The sequence below is a fragment of the Bos indicus x Bos taurus genome, chromosome 18 (genome assembly GCF_003369695.1).
Source record: "Bos indicus x Bos taurus breed Angus x Brahman F1 hybrid chromosome 18, Bos_hybrid_MaternalHap_v2.0, whole genome shotgun sequence".
NCBI lineage: Eukaryota > Metazoa > Chordata > Mammalia > Artiodactyla > Bovidae > Bos > Bos indicus x Bos taurus.
The window spans coordinates 10880494-10896985 of NC_040093.1; the positions used below are offsets into that span (position 1 = coordinate 10880494).

The following is a 16492-nucleotide window of genomic DNA, read 5'->3' on the forward strand; positions in this document are numbered from 1 at the left end:
AACTTTTCTGTATTTCAGACCCACATATGGTGCTTTCAGAACTGGACTACAAGGATTCTTGAGAATCTTTGAGTACAGAATTCAGTTTCATGAAGAGGGTGTAATTCAAATACTAACATTAATTCTAGTATATTACCTATGGCATGTTGGGCATATTAAAAAAAAAGACAAATTTTAATTTGCATCTTAGAAGGCATTTTAAAGAACATTGATTTACTTGGCTGCACTGGATCTTAGCTGCGGCACGTGGGATCTAGTTTCCTGACCAGGGATTGAACCCAGGCCCACTGCATTGGGAGCATGGAGTCTTAGCCACCGGAGCACTAGAGAAGTCTCTAGAAGGCATTTTTGGCACATATATACAATAGAATTCTTTTTGTGTGCATGCTAAGTAGCTTCAGTCGAGTCTGACTCTTTGCCACCCATGAACTGTAGCCCACCAGGTTTCTCTATCCTTGGGATTCTCCAGGCAGAATACTGGAATGGCTTGCCCATGCCCTACTCCAGGGGATCTTCCCTACCCGGGGATCAAACCAGTGTCTCTTTGTCTTTTGCATTGCAGGTGGGTTCTTTACCACTAATGCCACCTGGGAAGCCCCAGTAGAATACTACTCGGTCATGAAAAAGAACTGCAGCAACATAGATGGATCTAGAGAAGTAAGTGAAGTAAGTGAGAAAGAGAAAGACAAATAACCACCTGACCTCACTTACCTGTGGAATGTAGAACATGCAAAATCCAATCTGTCTATGAAACATACACCGACTCAGAGACATAGGGAACAGCTTGTAGTTGCCAAGGGCTGGGGGACAGGAATGGATTGGGGGTTTGAGATTAGCAGATGGAAACGGTTAAATATGGATGGATAAACAAGGTCCTACTGGATAGCACAGGCAACTGTATTCAATATTCCAGGCTAAACCATAATGGAAAAGAATGCAAAAAAGAATGTTTAAAAGATGATATGGGGAATGCAAATGAGAGACAATCGTAAGGCAGGAAAGCTGTGTACAGACTGGTTCCAATTTGGGAGGAATCACTCATAGAAAGAGCAAAAAACAGAGGTGTAGTGAGTGTTTCTCTGCTAACAAGATTCCCACCAGGAAGTGGGATTCAAGAATTATTTTTAACTCTCCAAGTTTTTTCTGTTTTTAATTGACCAAATACAATGAATGTGCTAGCCACAGGGACTTCCCTGGTGGTCCAGTGGTTAAAGAACTTCACCTTCCAGTTCAGGAGGTCGGGGTTCAATCCCTGATCAGGGAGCTAAAAGCCCACATGCCTAATGGCCAAAAAAACCCAAAGTATAAAACAGAAGCAATGTCATAACAAATTCAATGAAGACTTTAAAAATGGTCCACACACACACACAAATCTTAAAAAAAGAAAATGTATGCACAAATCTATATAATATTTCTTGAAAAAAGAAAACATTTTTCCTAAGAGTATCAAATTGCATTTTGTATCTGAACCCATATGTTTCAATAGTCTGACATTTCTAGAGAATGTTACACTTCTAAAACCTAAAGAGAATCATATGTATTTGAAGTTCGTGTTTAGAATTTTAACTACATTATACAATACCCCAAAGCAATTACCACTTAAGAATTCAACTCAGAGTCTTCCCTGGCATTCCAGTGGTTAACACTCTATGCTTTCAATGTAGGGGATGCAGGTTCAATCCTTGGTCCCAGAACTAAGATCCTACATGCAGCGCTGCATGGCTTCCCACTCCCAACACAAATCATCTCATATAGAACTTTCCAAGTGGACAATTTACCTCATGCTGCCTTTGTCCCACTGGTCAATTGCATTTTTCAGTGACATTTTCTGTTCTTAATAGTAAGCACTACAGAGTTTTGGCATCTAATGGCTAATGGTCATGGATGCTGCTAAACATTTTACAATATAAGGGTCTGTTCCCACAACATGGAATGTTTTTTTTAGCCATAAATAGCAGTCATACTGTGGCTGATAAAACCCAAACTAATCAATATTCCATGTGTATTGCTGACTGCAAAATATCTCCAACCCATATCTTCTTGTAAACAATTTTATGTGCTTGTTACAAAACCAGAATTAGTCAGCTTACAGATAGAGTGTAAGAATGGTATGACCTCCATTAAGGCTGACATTGAAATTCACAAGGTTATTACCTCATCCATGTTTCTTGGAATTTGGAGTTTTCATGATTTCCGATTTCCTAGGCTTTGTAATAAAGTAAGAAGAAAATTAGAAAGAATTTTTTATCACTATCTTTAATCATTAACAGAATCTATACATGTTAAAAAGGAAACTGGTAGAATCATCAGCTTCATTTTTAGAATTTTAAAAACTGACATACAAGTTTACTGGAAGCAAAGTCAGTATAAAAATCATCTGAATTTCTGTATTCCAGTAGGATATTTGTTTTAAAATAAAATTTAAGGAATTATACATCTCAACAGCATAAAAATTTCTTGAACCCAGGAATTAATATATATTTAATAGAAAATATGTAAAGCCTCTAAGATAAATGATGTTATCGAGCATTTTTTAATGAAAATGAGTGTACTGTAATTCAATTTGAGATAAGAACTTATATACATAAAAATAGAAAGATGCTGGGAAAAACAAAAGTAAAGACAAAATTATAAAATAGTAATTAAATGAAACTGAGAGGCATTGCATTATATCAAATGTAAATAAATATCAGTTAGGGTGTAGACTATAAAGAGACCCAAAAAAACGTTAAAAAAGAGGAGGCATTTGTCAAGTGAAATTCTTTGGAATTTTAAATAGCTTTTAAGAAACAAAAAAGTCAAAAGTACAATGTAGAAAATACGATAGAGTTTTAAAAGGAAAATGAATTGAAGACAGTGAAAGAGTAATAAACACCTGTTCATTATTTAAGTAATTTAAGAAATTTAAGAAACATTATTTAAGAAATACTAAAAAAGGAAAAGAATAAAGTATAAAAAGCAACATACCTGAAGGAAAAGAAATCATGACAATATTGTGAGAAAGAAGATAAATATATTCATATCAAAAAATTAGCAGATTATATCTGAGCAAATAATGAAGTCTCTGTAAGGAAGCTTGGGATTGGGAGTGAAAATATTGAAAAGATTTTTAGGGACTTCCCTGGTAGTCCAGTGGTTAAGACTCTGCGCTTCCCATTGCAGAGGGCATGGGTTTGATTTCTGGCGGTGGAACTAGGCTTCCGCCTCCTCCTCAATGAAAGTTAAAAAAGGATTTTATACCTCTTTCTGGCTCTCAAACCGCAGTGTCTCAGATCCTTACAGAAAGCAATTGGCTTCCCCAGGAAGGTGGGGCATCTTGGAAAGGCCGGGTCTGACCCGCAAAGACTGTATATGAGGGATGGGATGGCAGAGCGTCTCCTCCCAGCGGGTCCCCTTTGTCACCTGCGGTCTCCAGCACCTTGTTTGTTGAAGTCATCCTGATGCACCCAGAAGGACAGCAAGTTGCTCTCCCAGAAGCAGAATGATTCTCCTGGTAAACTTATTAGGTTTATTGACAAGAAAGCAAAGGCAGGATCTGGGGATGTACTTTTCCCAGGTTGATCTACATCATTAAGTAAACGTCAGAATCTAGACAAGTGATCAAAGTTAGTTTCCACTCCCTGATGGAAATTCCCCCAGGACCTGATAAAAGCCTACCTCAGAGCAGCATCTCAGAGGATATGTTCACTTTTCCAGCTCAGCCTCCTCTTCTGAAGCTTATTTTTTAAAACATCTTTTCTGACACAAAGCAATATATAACATGGGCTTCTCCAGGGGTGGTAGTGGTAAAGAACCTGCCTGCCAATGCAGGAGACATAAGAGAGCCGGGTTCGATCCCTGGGTCGGGAAGAGCCCCTCCAGGAGGGCATGGCAACCCACTCCAGTATTCTTGCCTGGAGAATCCCATGGACAGTGAAGTCTGGCAGGCAACCGTCCATGGGGTCGCAAAGAGTCAGACATGACTGAGCTGACTTAGCACAGCAGCACAATATATAACATTGAGTAAATTTAAGGTGTGATGATTTGAAGCAGGTATATATTGCAAAGCGATTATCATAATAAAAGTTGGTTAACCTCTCAATACTTCACATAATTACCATCGTTTTTTTGTGTGATAAGAATATATTTAAGTCAGCTCTCTTAGCAACTTTCAAGTGAACAATACAGTATTGTTAAGTATACTTTACTGTATACTGTATACTGTATACTAAGCTGTCCCTTAGATTCCTCCAAACCATTTATCTTAGAACCAGAGATGTATGGCCTTTGACTAAGATCTCTCCATTTCCCCCACACCCCAGTCCCTGACAGCTGCCCTTCTGCTGTTTCTATGAGTTTGGATGTTTTGGATATCACTTGTAAGTGAGATCATACAGCATTTGTCCTTCACTGTCTAACTTACACCGTTTAATGCTCTCAAGGTCCAGCCAAGGTCTTATAAGTTTCTTTTTAAATTTTTAATATTTATTTATTTTTGGCCATGTTGCATGTTGGATCTTAGTTCCTCAATTAGGGATGGCCTGAGCCCCCTGCAGTGGAAGCTCGGAGTGTTAACCAGTGGTGGTATTGTTCAGTCATTCAGTCGTCTCTGACTCTCTTCGACCCCATGGACTGCAGCCCGCTAGGCTCCTCTGTCCATGGGATTCTTCAGGCAAGAATACTGGAGTTGGTTACCATTTCCTTCTCCAGGGGATCTTCCTGGCCCAGGGATCAAACCTGAGTCTCCTGCATTGCAGGCAGACTACCTTCTGAGCCACCAGGGAAGCCCCCAATATCTAAAGTAAATTGATGCAAAACTGGAATTTGGTTTTCTATCTATTGAGAGGACAATTTTAAAAAAAATTGATCTGCACTTGATTGCTGTTGCTGTTGTTCAGTCCCTAAGTCCCATCTAACTTTTTTCGATCCCATGGACTGTCACCTGCCAGGCTCCCCTGTCCATGGGATTTCCCAGGCAAAGATACTGGAGTAGGTTGCCATTTTCTTCTCCAGGGGATCTTCCCTGACCCAGGGGTCGAACCTGCGTCTCCTGCACTGGCAGTTGAATTCTGAGCCACCAGGATTTCTAATAAACTTTTTCCTTACCTTTAAGTCATTTGCCTAAATAAATAAATGAAGATCTTGTGCCGGGTCAAATTAGTTATGCTCTATGTTATCTTCATCATGTCTTTGTTTTTTAAGTAGATCTGGTCTTGATAGCATTAAAAGATCTACATTTTCCCTTAGCTTCTGTATTTGCCTACGAAATCTTTGTAATTTTGGTTAAATGGATAACTAAGCATTGTTTCCAACTGACCTATTTGACTAAGTGTTTTAAAACCCTTTAATCTTTTTTACAAACTTCTAGAACATTAAGTTAAATTCTAAACAAGGTCTTCTTGACTTTGGACTAACTTTAAGATATTCAGAGGCCCCTGAAATATCTCAAAGATTTGTTTTCTCTCCTTATTGAGAAAAAAGAGATTAAACTAACTAGGTATATTTGATATATTAAATTACATGGGAAGCATTGTCAAATAAATAACATTAACAGTTTATTAACAATGTGTCTATAGAGGCTCAGACACATTGTTATAAGTGTCCCAGAAATTGTAGGAAATTCCTAGAAGCCGTATAGGTCCTGCCATGAAATTTTATCTGTCATCAAAATTAAGGCTCATACAAAAAGACTGAATTAGAATATCAAGAAAATACCCTGGGCTTCCCTGGTGGCACAGTGGATAAAAATCTGCCTGGCAGTGCAGGAGACATGGGTTTGATCCCTGGTCTGGGAAGATCCCACATACCATGGAGCAACTAAGCCCTTGAGCCACAACTGCTGAAGCCTGTGCACCTAGAAACCCATGCTCTGCAACAGGAGAAGTCTCCGCAATGAGAAGCCCAAGTACTGCAATTAAAGAGTAGCCCCTGTTTGCCACAACTAGAGAAAAGCCCTAGGAGCAATGAAGACTCAGCACAGTCAAAAGGAAATGAATAAACAGTTTAAATACCCTAAATGACTTTTATGAAAACATATATACACAGTCACCCTTCTTAATTTGGGGTGTCATATCCTTCAGACAACCTGATGAATATTCTTATAAAATGTTTTATCTATTTACATAAACTCAACATCATAAACATGATTTCATCAAGATGAGATATACCCCCTGATATAGGTCAGAAGATCTATAGGTTATCAAATCCCTGGATGCTGGATATAAAAAAAAATCTGCAATACAACATCTTTTGTAAAGGACTTTCTCTATTTGATACTTACAAAGACTCAGAAAGGAATGTCTTCAAGAGTAGAAATTCATCACCTCGGGCAATATTATGCAAAGAACCATTTATATAAGACTTTATAAGATGAAACTAGTAGAGGAGCTATGAACTGCCTTAAACTTTTTGAATAGTGTGGAAACATAAGTTAAAATTTTGAATTGTCACTTGACCCCAAAAGCCACCTTTAGAAATCAGTTCTATAACATAAGAGCACCTATACGCAGAGAAAGAATATGGAAAGATATTCCCTGAACTGTTATATGTAGTGGGGAAAAATAAAACCAACTGAATTCCTGGGAATAGTGGAATAGTTGAAACCAATGTGGGAGAATCCATATCATGAAACAATCTCTGACTCTTTCATTGAGTTTTGTCTGTATGTGCCAATGTGTTTTGTTAGGATGGGGTGACTTTGTCACACTGTTGGTGGAGCTGACCCTGTCATTTTGGGGTCCTCAGCTACTGGTCATCCTTCTTCTACTGAATCTTCACCGTGTCATCTCATCTCCTGCCCCACGATACTGTCCAGAGATTCAAGGTCACCTGCATGATGAATCTCCTCTTGCCCAGGCAGGTTACCATCTTGCTTGGGTCCTGTCTATGTGTTTGGGACTTCAAGCCTGCAGTCACATTCCAGGGCAGCCGGACACTTGCATCTCCAGGTCTTGGCATACCTGGTCCTGCTTCCAGGTAAATGTCTGATCATTCAGATAATAAGAGTCTTTGGGTTTCTTGGTGTGATTTTTTTGTCCAGTATAGGAAGGGGCAATGCATATGTCTCCTTCGTCATTGCCAGCATCCTAGATGGCTGGACTCATGTCTAGCCCATATAGACACCCAAGGAATATTGTGATAAAGGAATGTTGCCACGCTCTCCATTACTCTTAAAGATCAAACTATTTTCTCTTGTGTAGTTGTCTTTCATTTGAAAAAGATTTTTTTTGCCTAGCCAATAGCATCCTAAAACCTTAACAGGCATAATGTCTGGCAACAATATTTCAGTTAAAAAAAAAAAAAACTTTTAATAGGCAAAGCCTGGATAAAATACGGCAATTATGAATGGCTGGGTTTTTGGATTGGTGAATATCAATAGGATGCAATTAAAAAAAAAAACAAAAACAGGTGGGACTTGCCTGGTGGCCCAGTGGCTAAGACTGTGCTCCCAATGCCAGGGGCCTGGGTTTGATCCCTGGTCAGGGACCGACATCCCACATGCACCAACTAAAGATCCCAAGAGCCACAACTGAGACACAGTGTAACCAAAATAAATAAAAAGAAATATTTTTTTTTAAAAGGAAAACCTGCCATTTGGAACAATTTGGGAAACTGGGGATTATTATGCTTTTCGAGATAAGTCAGACAGAGAAAGGCAAGCCAAATGATCTCATTTATATGTGGAATCTAAAAAAGCCTAATTCAGGATAAATATCCAATGGTGTTGCTTATATGTGGTGTCGAAGAAAGTCATACAAATGAACTTGTTTACAAAACAGAAAGAGAATCACAGGTGTAGAAAACAGCCTTATGATTAAAAGCAGGGGTGGGGAGGAGGGTAAAGTGGGAGATTGGGATTGACATATACCCAATGCTGTATATAAAAGAGACAACTAATAAGGACCTACTTATAGCACAGGGAACTCTACTCAATACTCTGTAACGGCCTATATGGGAAAAGAATCTAAAAAAGAGTATATTTATGTATATGTATAACTGAATCTCTAGTCTTTCCCATTCTGTTGTTTTCCTCTATTTCTTTGCATTGATCACTAAGGAAGGCTTTCTTGTCTCTTCTTGCTGTTCTTTGGAACTCTGCATTCAGATGCTTATATCTTTCCTTTTCTCCTTTGCTTTTCAATTCTCTTCTTTTCACAGCTATTTGTAAGGCCTCCCCAGACAGCCATTTTGCTTTTTTGCATTTCTTTTCCATGGGGATGGTCTTGATCCCTGTCTCCTGTACAATGTCACAAACCTCATTCCATAGTTCATCAGGCACTCTATCAGATCTATCAGATCTAGGCCTTTAAATCTATTTCTCACTTCCACTGTATAATCATAAGGGATTTGATTTAGGTCATACCTGAATGGTCTAGTGGTTTTCCCTACTTTCTTCAATTTCAGTCTGAATTTGGCAATAAGGAGTTCATGATCTGAGCCACAGTCAGCTCCTGGTCTTGTTTTTGTTGACTGTATAGAGCTTCTCCATCTTTGGCTGCAAAGAATATAATCAATCTGATTTTGGTGTTGACCATCTGGTGATGTCCATGTGTAGAGTCTTCTCTTGTGTTGTTGGAAGAGGGTGTTTGTTATGACCAGTGTATTTTCTAACATTTCTTCTAACAGAAGCAGAAGATATTAAGAAGAGATGGAAAGAATACACAGAAGAACTGTACAAAAAAGATCTTCATGACCCAGATAATCATGATGGTATGATCACTCATCTAGAGCCAGACATTCTGGAATGTGAAGTCAAGTGGGCCTTAGAAAGCATCACTACAAACAAAGCTAGTGGAGGTGATGGAATTCCAGTGGAGCTATTTCAAATCCTGAAAGATGATGCTGTGAAGGTGCTGCACTCAATGTGCCAGCAAATTTGGAAAACTCAGCAGTGGCCACAGGACTGGAAAAGGTCAGTTTTCATTCCAATCCCAAAGAAAGGCAATGCCAAAGAATGCTCAAACTACCGCACAATTGCACTCATCTCACACGCTAGTAAAGTAACGCTCAAAGTTCTCCAAGCCAGGCTTCAGCAATATGTGAACTGTGAACTTCCTGATGTTCAAGCTGGTTTTAGAAAAGGCAGAGGAACCAAAGATCAAATTGCCAACATCCGCTGGATCATGGAAAAAGCAAGAGAGTTCCAGAAAAGCATCTATTTCTGCTTTATTGACTATGCCAAAGCCTTTGACTGCATGGATCACAATAAACTGTGGAAAATTCTGAAAGAGATGGGAATACCAGAGCACCTGACCTGCCTCTTGAGAAACCTATATGCAGGTCAGGAAGCAACAGTTAGAACTGGACATGAAACAACAGACTTGTTCCAAATAGGAAAAGGAGTACGTCAAGGCTGTATATTGTCACCCTGTTTATTTAACTTCTATGCAGAGTACATCATGAGAAACGCTGGGCTGGAAGAAACACAAGCTGGAATCAAGATTGCCGGGAGAAATATCAATAACCTCAGGTATGCAGATGACACCACCCTTATGGCAGAAAGTGAAGAGGAACTCAAAAGCCTCTTGATGAAAGTGAAAGTGGAGAGTGAAAAAGTTGGCTTAAAGCTCAACATTCAGAAAACTAAGATCATGGCATCTGGTCCCATCACTTCATGGGAAATAGATGGGGAAACAGTGGAAACAGTGTCAGACTTTATTTTGGGGGGCTCCAAAATCACTGCAGATGGTGACTGCAGCCATGAAATTAAAAGACACTTACTCCTTGGAAGCAAAGTTATGACCAACCTAGATAGCATATTCAAAAGCAGAGACATTACTCTGCCAACAAAGGTTCGTCTAGTCAGGGCTATGGTTTTTCCTGTGGTCATGTATGGATGTGAGAGTTGGACTGTGAAGAAGGCTGAGTGCTGAAGAATTGATGCTTTTGAACTATGGTGCTGGAGAAGACTCTTGAGAGTCCCTTGGACTGCAAGGAGATCCAACCAGTCCATTCTGAAGGAGATCAGCCCTGGGATTTCTTTGGAAGGAATGATGCTAAAGCTGGAACTCCAGTACTTTGGGCACCTCATGCGAAGAGTTGACCCATTGGAAAAGACTCTGATGCTGGGAGGGATTGGGGGCAGGAGGAGAAGGGGACGACAGAGGATGAGATGGCTGGATGGCATCACTGACTCGATGGACGTGAGTCTGGGTGAACTCCGGGAGTTGGTGATGGACAGGGAGGCCTGGCGTGCTGCGATTCATGGGGTCGCAAATAGTTGGACACAACTGAGTGACTGAATTGAACTGAACTGATAACTGAATCACCTTGCTGTACACCTGAAACAAACACAACGTAATTTCAATAAAAATTTTAAAAATAATAAAAGATACCATAATTTAAAATTTTTAAATGAAAATTAAGAAAGGCTGACTCCTAGAAACAGACAGCAGAATGTGATTGTCAGGGGCTGGACAATGGGGGAAATTGAGAGATCTTGGTCAAAGGACACAAACTGCCATTTCTAAAACGAATAATTTCTGGGACTCTAGTCAATAGCCTGGTTACTCTAGTTAACACTAATTAACAAGACTGCACTGTATACTTGAGAGTTACCGGGAGTGTCGATCTTGAATGTCCTACACACGCAGAGAGACACAGGCACACAGGTAATCATGTGAGATGGCTGAGACATTGCCTGTATTATGGTAGTCATTTTGCAATATCAGTTGACTAACAACACGAAGGTTAGGGGCTCTGATGCCCGCACAATTGAAAATCCAGTGAGCCCTCTGTATTTGTGGTCTTGGATCAGTGAATTCAGTCAACCGTGGATCGTGTAGAACTGCAGTACATAATTAGTGGGAAAAATGATCCATGTATAAGTGGATCCGCTCATTTGCAAACCCATGCAGTTCAGTGTATCAAATCACCACATTATACTCCTTAAACTTACACAGTGTTACATGTCAACTCTATTTCAACAAAACTGCATGAAAAGTAAACAATAAAAGCAGGAGGCATATGTGGAATTTAGAAAGATGGTAACGATGACCCTACATACGAGACAGCAAAAGAGACACAGATGTAAAGAACAGACTTTTGGATTCTGTGGGAGAAGGCGAGGGTGGGATGATTTGAGAGAATAGCATTGAAACATGTATATTATCATATGTGAAACAGATTGCCAGTCCAGGTTTGATGCTTGAGGCAGGGTGCTCAGGGCTGGTGCACTGGGATGACCCAGAAGGATGGGACGGGGAGGGAGGTGGGAACGGGGTTTCAGGATGGGGAACACATGTACACCCATGGCTGATTCATGTCAATGTATGGCAAAACCACTACAATATTGTAAAGTAATTAGCCTCCAATTAAAATTAATTAATTAATTAAAAAAAAAAAGCAGGAGGCATAAAAGGCTAAAGAGGGAAAGTGAACCGTGATTTCTGAGGAGCTGCTCTGAAGTCAGAGTTTAACAAGTCTTGGGGGAATTTCCATCAGCGAAGTGAAAACTGACTTTGATCACGTCTCTCAATTCTGAAGTTCATGATGTAGATCTATTGGGAAAATGTACCTCCCCAGATGGTGCCTTTGCCTCCTCGTCAATAAATCTAATAAGTTTACCAGGAGAATCACTTTGCATCTGGGAGAGCAATTTGCTCCCCTCTGGGTGCATCAGGATGACCCCAGCAAACAAGGTGCTGGAGACAGCAGGTGATAAGGGGGTCCCCTGGGAGGAGAAGCCCTGCTATCTGGTCTCCCATATACACTCTTTGTGGGTCAGACCCAGCCTGTCCAAGATGCTTCCGCCTTCTTGGGAAATCTGACTGCTTTCCTTAAGGATCTGAGACTCTCAGCCTCAAGAAAGGGACAGTGGTATGGAGACCTTTCCAGTATTCCCTTTCCCCATTCAAAACTTCCTTATGGAGTCTGCCATTTTTTTCAGACTTAACCTTCAGTTAATTTTCTGTTCAATAGAAGCGTATTTTATCTTCTTTCTTCTAATATTGCCCCCATTCTCTTTTCTATTGCTCTGCTTTCTTCTTTCTTTCATTTCTTTTACTCATTAGTATCACTTATCGCTCTCCAATACTGTTTCACTGTCCCTCTTTTTGTTTACATTTAAAACCATATCACATTTTCTTTAGTGTATTTTGACTTTCAGTGTATTATTAGCAGCTATTTGAAAATTCCATATGGTCCATGTGTCAGCTAATATCACCCTTTATTTACGTTTTCTTTGGTCTCTGTTCTCTACATTTGGGTTGTGCTTCATCACTCAGTCGTGTCCAACTCTGTGAGACCCCATGGACTGTAGCCCGCCAGACTCCTCTGTCCCTGGAATTCTCCAGGCAAGAATACTGGAGTGGGTTGCCATTTCCTTCCTCCAGGAGATCTTCCCAAACCCAGGGATCGAACACACATCTCCCGTGTCTCCTGCATTTGCAGACAGGTTCTTTACTGAACCAGGGGGGAAGCCCTTTCTCTACATTTAGTTGCTATAAATTTACATGTGATAAAATTTGCCTCTTAGTTTCACTTCATTCCTTTTCCAGCCATCAGTATGTCTCACCTTTGTTTTTCTATTTTAAGATTTTATTTTTAATAGATAATACCTTTTGTTATTGTATTTTTATGGATAATGTCATTTATCTCAAATTATTTTACATCATTTTCCATTAAAATGCTTTAATCACATGTAGACAAATATACACCATTGTTTCCTCTTAGAAGTTTTACATATTTCTAATCACACATTAACTCCTAGATTTAACAGATTTTATGCTATATTAATAACACTTTAAATTGCACTTAAAAACTATTTTTATGTTGGCACATAGAAATCCAAAAAAAATTTTTTTACTGACTTTGCTTTCAGTAATCCTGAAAATCACTCTTGAATAGTCCAATAATTCAATAATAACCAATAATATTGGTTTCCTTCTTTAAATTTATATATTGTCAATGACAAAAAGTCTTCCTTCTTCACTTTCTTTCTTTACAGTAAAGGCCATGAAATCTGAAAAAATGAGGAATAGAAGGAGTGAGAGAAAATATTTTTACTTAGTGCCGATCTCAAATGTAAAGCTTTTCTTATGTAGCCTGAATTAGGAGTCTTGTCATTGTTGATGCTTTTGTCAGGGTAAGATTATTCCTTTCCATTGTTAATACCTAAATATTTCTATCATAAATATATGTTGAATATCTTAAATTTTATCATATGATCTTCTGCATATATTAAAGTGATCATCTACTTTTGTTCTTTTAGCCTACTAGTTTGGGTAATCATGCAGATGAAGTTTCAACTGTTCAGCTTATCTTTATGTTCAGATAAACCTTTGATTAAGTGCTTGCTGTTTTAATGCACTGTAAACATAATTTTACAGTTATTCTGTAACTTTTTTTGAAGTTTTTGCTTATGTAATAGAGTTGGCATTGTCTTTTTCATACTTTGTTATTTTTTTGCTTCCAAAGTTATGTTAAGCCCATAATATGATTGATGGAATATTCTGTTATTCTCCCCTTAGCAGTGGTTCATAGATGTTATTTATATCTGCTGTGTTTGGCACACGTCAACATCGAAACATTCTTCGGTATATCTTCTGGATGAATTTTTCCTACTGATCAGTGTTATCATGAGGAACTTTATACACTTATGTCTTTCTATTATGTCAATATATTTGGGGGGTAAGTTAAAGTCTTCTGGAATTTTGTCCCCCAGTCTCCTAAATTTCCAAATTTACTGGCATAGATAATGGTGTCGTTGTTGTTCCGTTGCTAAGTCACGTTGGACTCTTTGAGACCTCCTGGACTGCAGCACGCCAGGCTCCCCTGTCCTTCACCATCTCCCAGAGCTTGCTCAAACTCCTGTCCACTCAGTCCGTGATGCCTTCCAACCACCTCTTCCTCTGTCACCCTCTTCTCCTTTGGCTTTCAATCTTTCTCAGCATCAGGGTCTTTTCCAGTGAGTTGGCTCGATGATTGTAATATCATGTTATTTTTCTAGTATTTGTCAACTTCTCCGTCCTAGCAACATTTTTTAATTCTAATATTATTTGTGAATTCTCCATTTTTTAGACCTAATTCTATATCAGAGATTCTCAAGAATTCCTGGAATTGAGGGTCTGGAAGTGACACATCTTGGCCTGAAATACAGAAGAGTTAAACATTCCTACCCCTTACCTTGACACTGAACTGTCAATCCTTATATCCTTTCACAGCCTCCATTATGTATAACTTCACAATATAATTGATTTTATTTTAAACCTGGTTGACCCCACTATAGTGTATAAAACATCCATCTCATAATGTTTCCAAGTGAAGTGATCTGGGGACTTTTCTTCATATTTCAAATTAGTATTGGGTTCATGGGGAACTCATTGCTTTTCATGCTTTGTGTGTGTATCTTCTTAGATAAAAATCACCTGAAAAAACCCATAGATTTGATCTGTATACATCTGACCTCGGTCAATGCTTTGACCATCTTGTTCAAGTTGATACCAGACATTGTGTCATCCTTCGGAGTAAAACATTTTCTGGATGACGTTGGCTGTAAGGCCACTTTGTACATATATAGAGTTACCCGGGGTCTTTCCATCTGTGCCACTGCTCTCCTGAGTGGGTACCAAGCCATCACTATCAGTCCTATTCATTCGAGGTGGGCGTGGCTTAGATCTAAACTCTACGTGCGTTTACTCCTCTTTCCTTTTCTTCTGGATCACCAACATGCTCATCTATAGCTACATCATTGAAACTGTAGAAGCCAATCACAATGTCACGATTGTTGGTTTGGAGTATTCGACACTACACTGCCAAACGAGTCAGTTGAGACAGAATCATTCGGTTGCATTTGGAAGTGTCGTAATAATTCGAGATCTCCTCTTTGTGATCCTCATGCTGTGGTCCAGTCTCTACACCGTGAATCTCCTCTACAAACACCGCCAGAGGGCCCAGCACATTCACAGCCCCAGCCTCTCTCCCCAGTCATCTCCTGAAATCAAAGCCACCCACACTATTCTTTTGCTGGTAAGTTGCTTCGTTTTCTTCCATTGCTCAAACAACTTCATTGTCTTCTATGTGTTTCATAAACCTGAGAAAGATTCAAGACTGAAGAGAATTACTGGGATATTTTCATCCTGCTACCCAACCGTCTGCCCTTTTGTGCTGCTGAAAAACAGTAAGATTACTTCCAAATTGACTTCTTCCCTCTCCAAGCTGAGAATCATCTTTTCTTGAAAGATATCCAATAGATGGTCTCATATCCACAACTTCCTGTGACAACCAAAGAGTCTCTATAATTTACAGAAGGAAAAAAAATGCTGTGTGGCTCTTGAACTCTGAAATGCGGCTGAGTATGAATTCAGACAAGTTCTCCATTAAAAAATACATACAGACTGGAAGTCTTATAATGAAAAAGAGCACATCAATATGAAATTAATAATTTCCATACTGACTACTTGTTTACAATGCTGCTGCTAAGTCACTTCAGTCGTGTCCGACTTTGTGTGACTCCAGAGCCGGCAGCCCACCCCCCCCCCCGCCACGTCCCTGGGATTCTCCAGGCAAGAACACTGGAGTGGGTTGCCATTTCCTTCTCCAATGCATGAAAGTGAAAACTGAAAGTGAAGTCGCTCAGTCGTGTCCGACTCTAGCGACCCCATGGACTGCAACCTACCAGGCTCCTCCGTCCATGGGATTTTCCAGGCAAGAGTACTGGAGTGGGGTGCCATCGCCTTCTCCGCTTGTTTACAATATTTTGAGTTAAAATGCATATTACAATGTGATTAAAACTAACTTTATCTGCTTAATTTTGCTCTATTGAAAATGTGGCTGCTACCTTGCTCAACCAACTCTGGGAATACAGTAAGTCGCCTACATACGAAACCTGCATGTTGTGAACTCTCAAAGATGTGGGTGTTGTTTGTAATCATGTCCAATCACATAAGTTAGTTCACATAGCTAGAGTACATTGTCTCTTGCACACATTCTCTGTAAGTGGTTGTGTTTTGCGTCCTTTACTGGACAGTACTACGTAGAGTTCTGTGGTACAGTACCTTTAATTCAAGCCAGATCTACAAGAGGCTGACTTCACTGAACTCCCTGGTGTGCCACGAGGAGCTTACTAATGAAACTGATGAAGACCTGATGGAATCAGAAGCCCGGAGAAAGGACAACGAGAGACAAGAGGAAGAAGAACTCACTGAAGAACCAAAGAGATTCACGATGCAGGAAAGGGGAAGGGGATTTTCTTCATTCCAGGAGGCACTGTTTGTGTTTTGAAGCACGGGACCTGAACGGAGAATGGTACAGGGAGGTTGCGTCAGCCGTTCAGAATGCAATCCAGTACTGCCGTGTCATCTATGAGGAGAAAAAAAAGAGAGAGAGCTGCGAACCAGACACCACCAGATCGTTTCTTCATGGGAGTAGATAAAATTGAATCCAGCAAGGAACCAGAATCTGTGCCATCAACGTCAGGAGTGGGTGAATTTGTGGCTTGCCCTCTGTCTCCTATTGCTGATGACCCTTCAGCTCTGCCATCCCCCACCACGTCTCTCTCCTCCTGTTAGTGATT

General features: G+C 39.8%; 1 protein-coding gene across 1 annotated transcript; it reads left to right on the plus strand.

Annotated features, from left to right (window-relative positions):
• Positions 1-14507: 14507 nt before the first annotated feature.
• Positions 14508-15404, plus strand: LOC113875767 (vomeronasal type-1 receptor 92-like). The gene has a single exon (XM_027514453.1). It carries the CDS (start codon positions 14647-14649, stop codon positions 15154-15156), a length of 510 nt encoding a protein of 169 aa, XP_027370254.1. The 5' UTR covers positions 14508-14646; the 3' UTR covers positions 15157-15404.
• The last annotated feature ends 1088 nt before the right edge of the window (positions 15405-16492 follow it).

Coding starts and splice junctions, on each gene's coding strand:
- LOC113875767 (XM_027514453.1), top strand. CDS start 14,647: ATGCTCATCTATAGCTACATCATTGAAACTGTAGAAGCCAATCACAAT.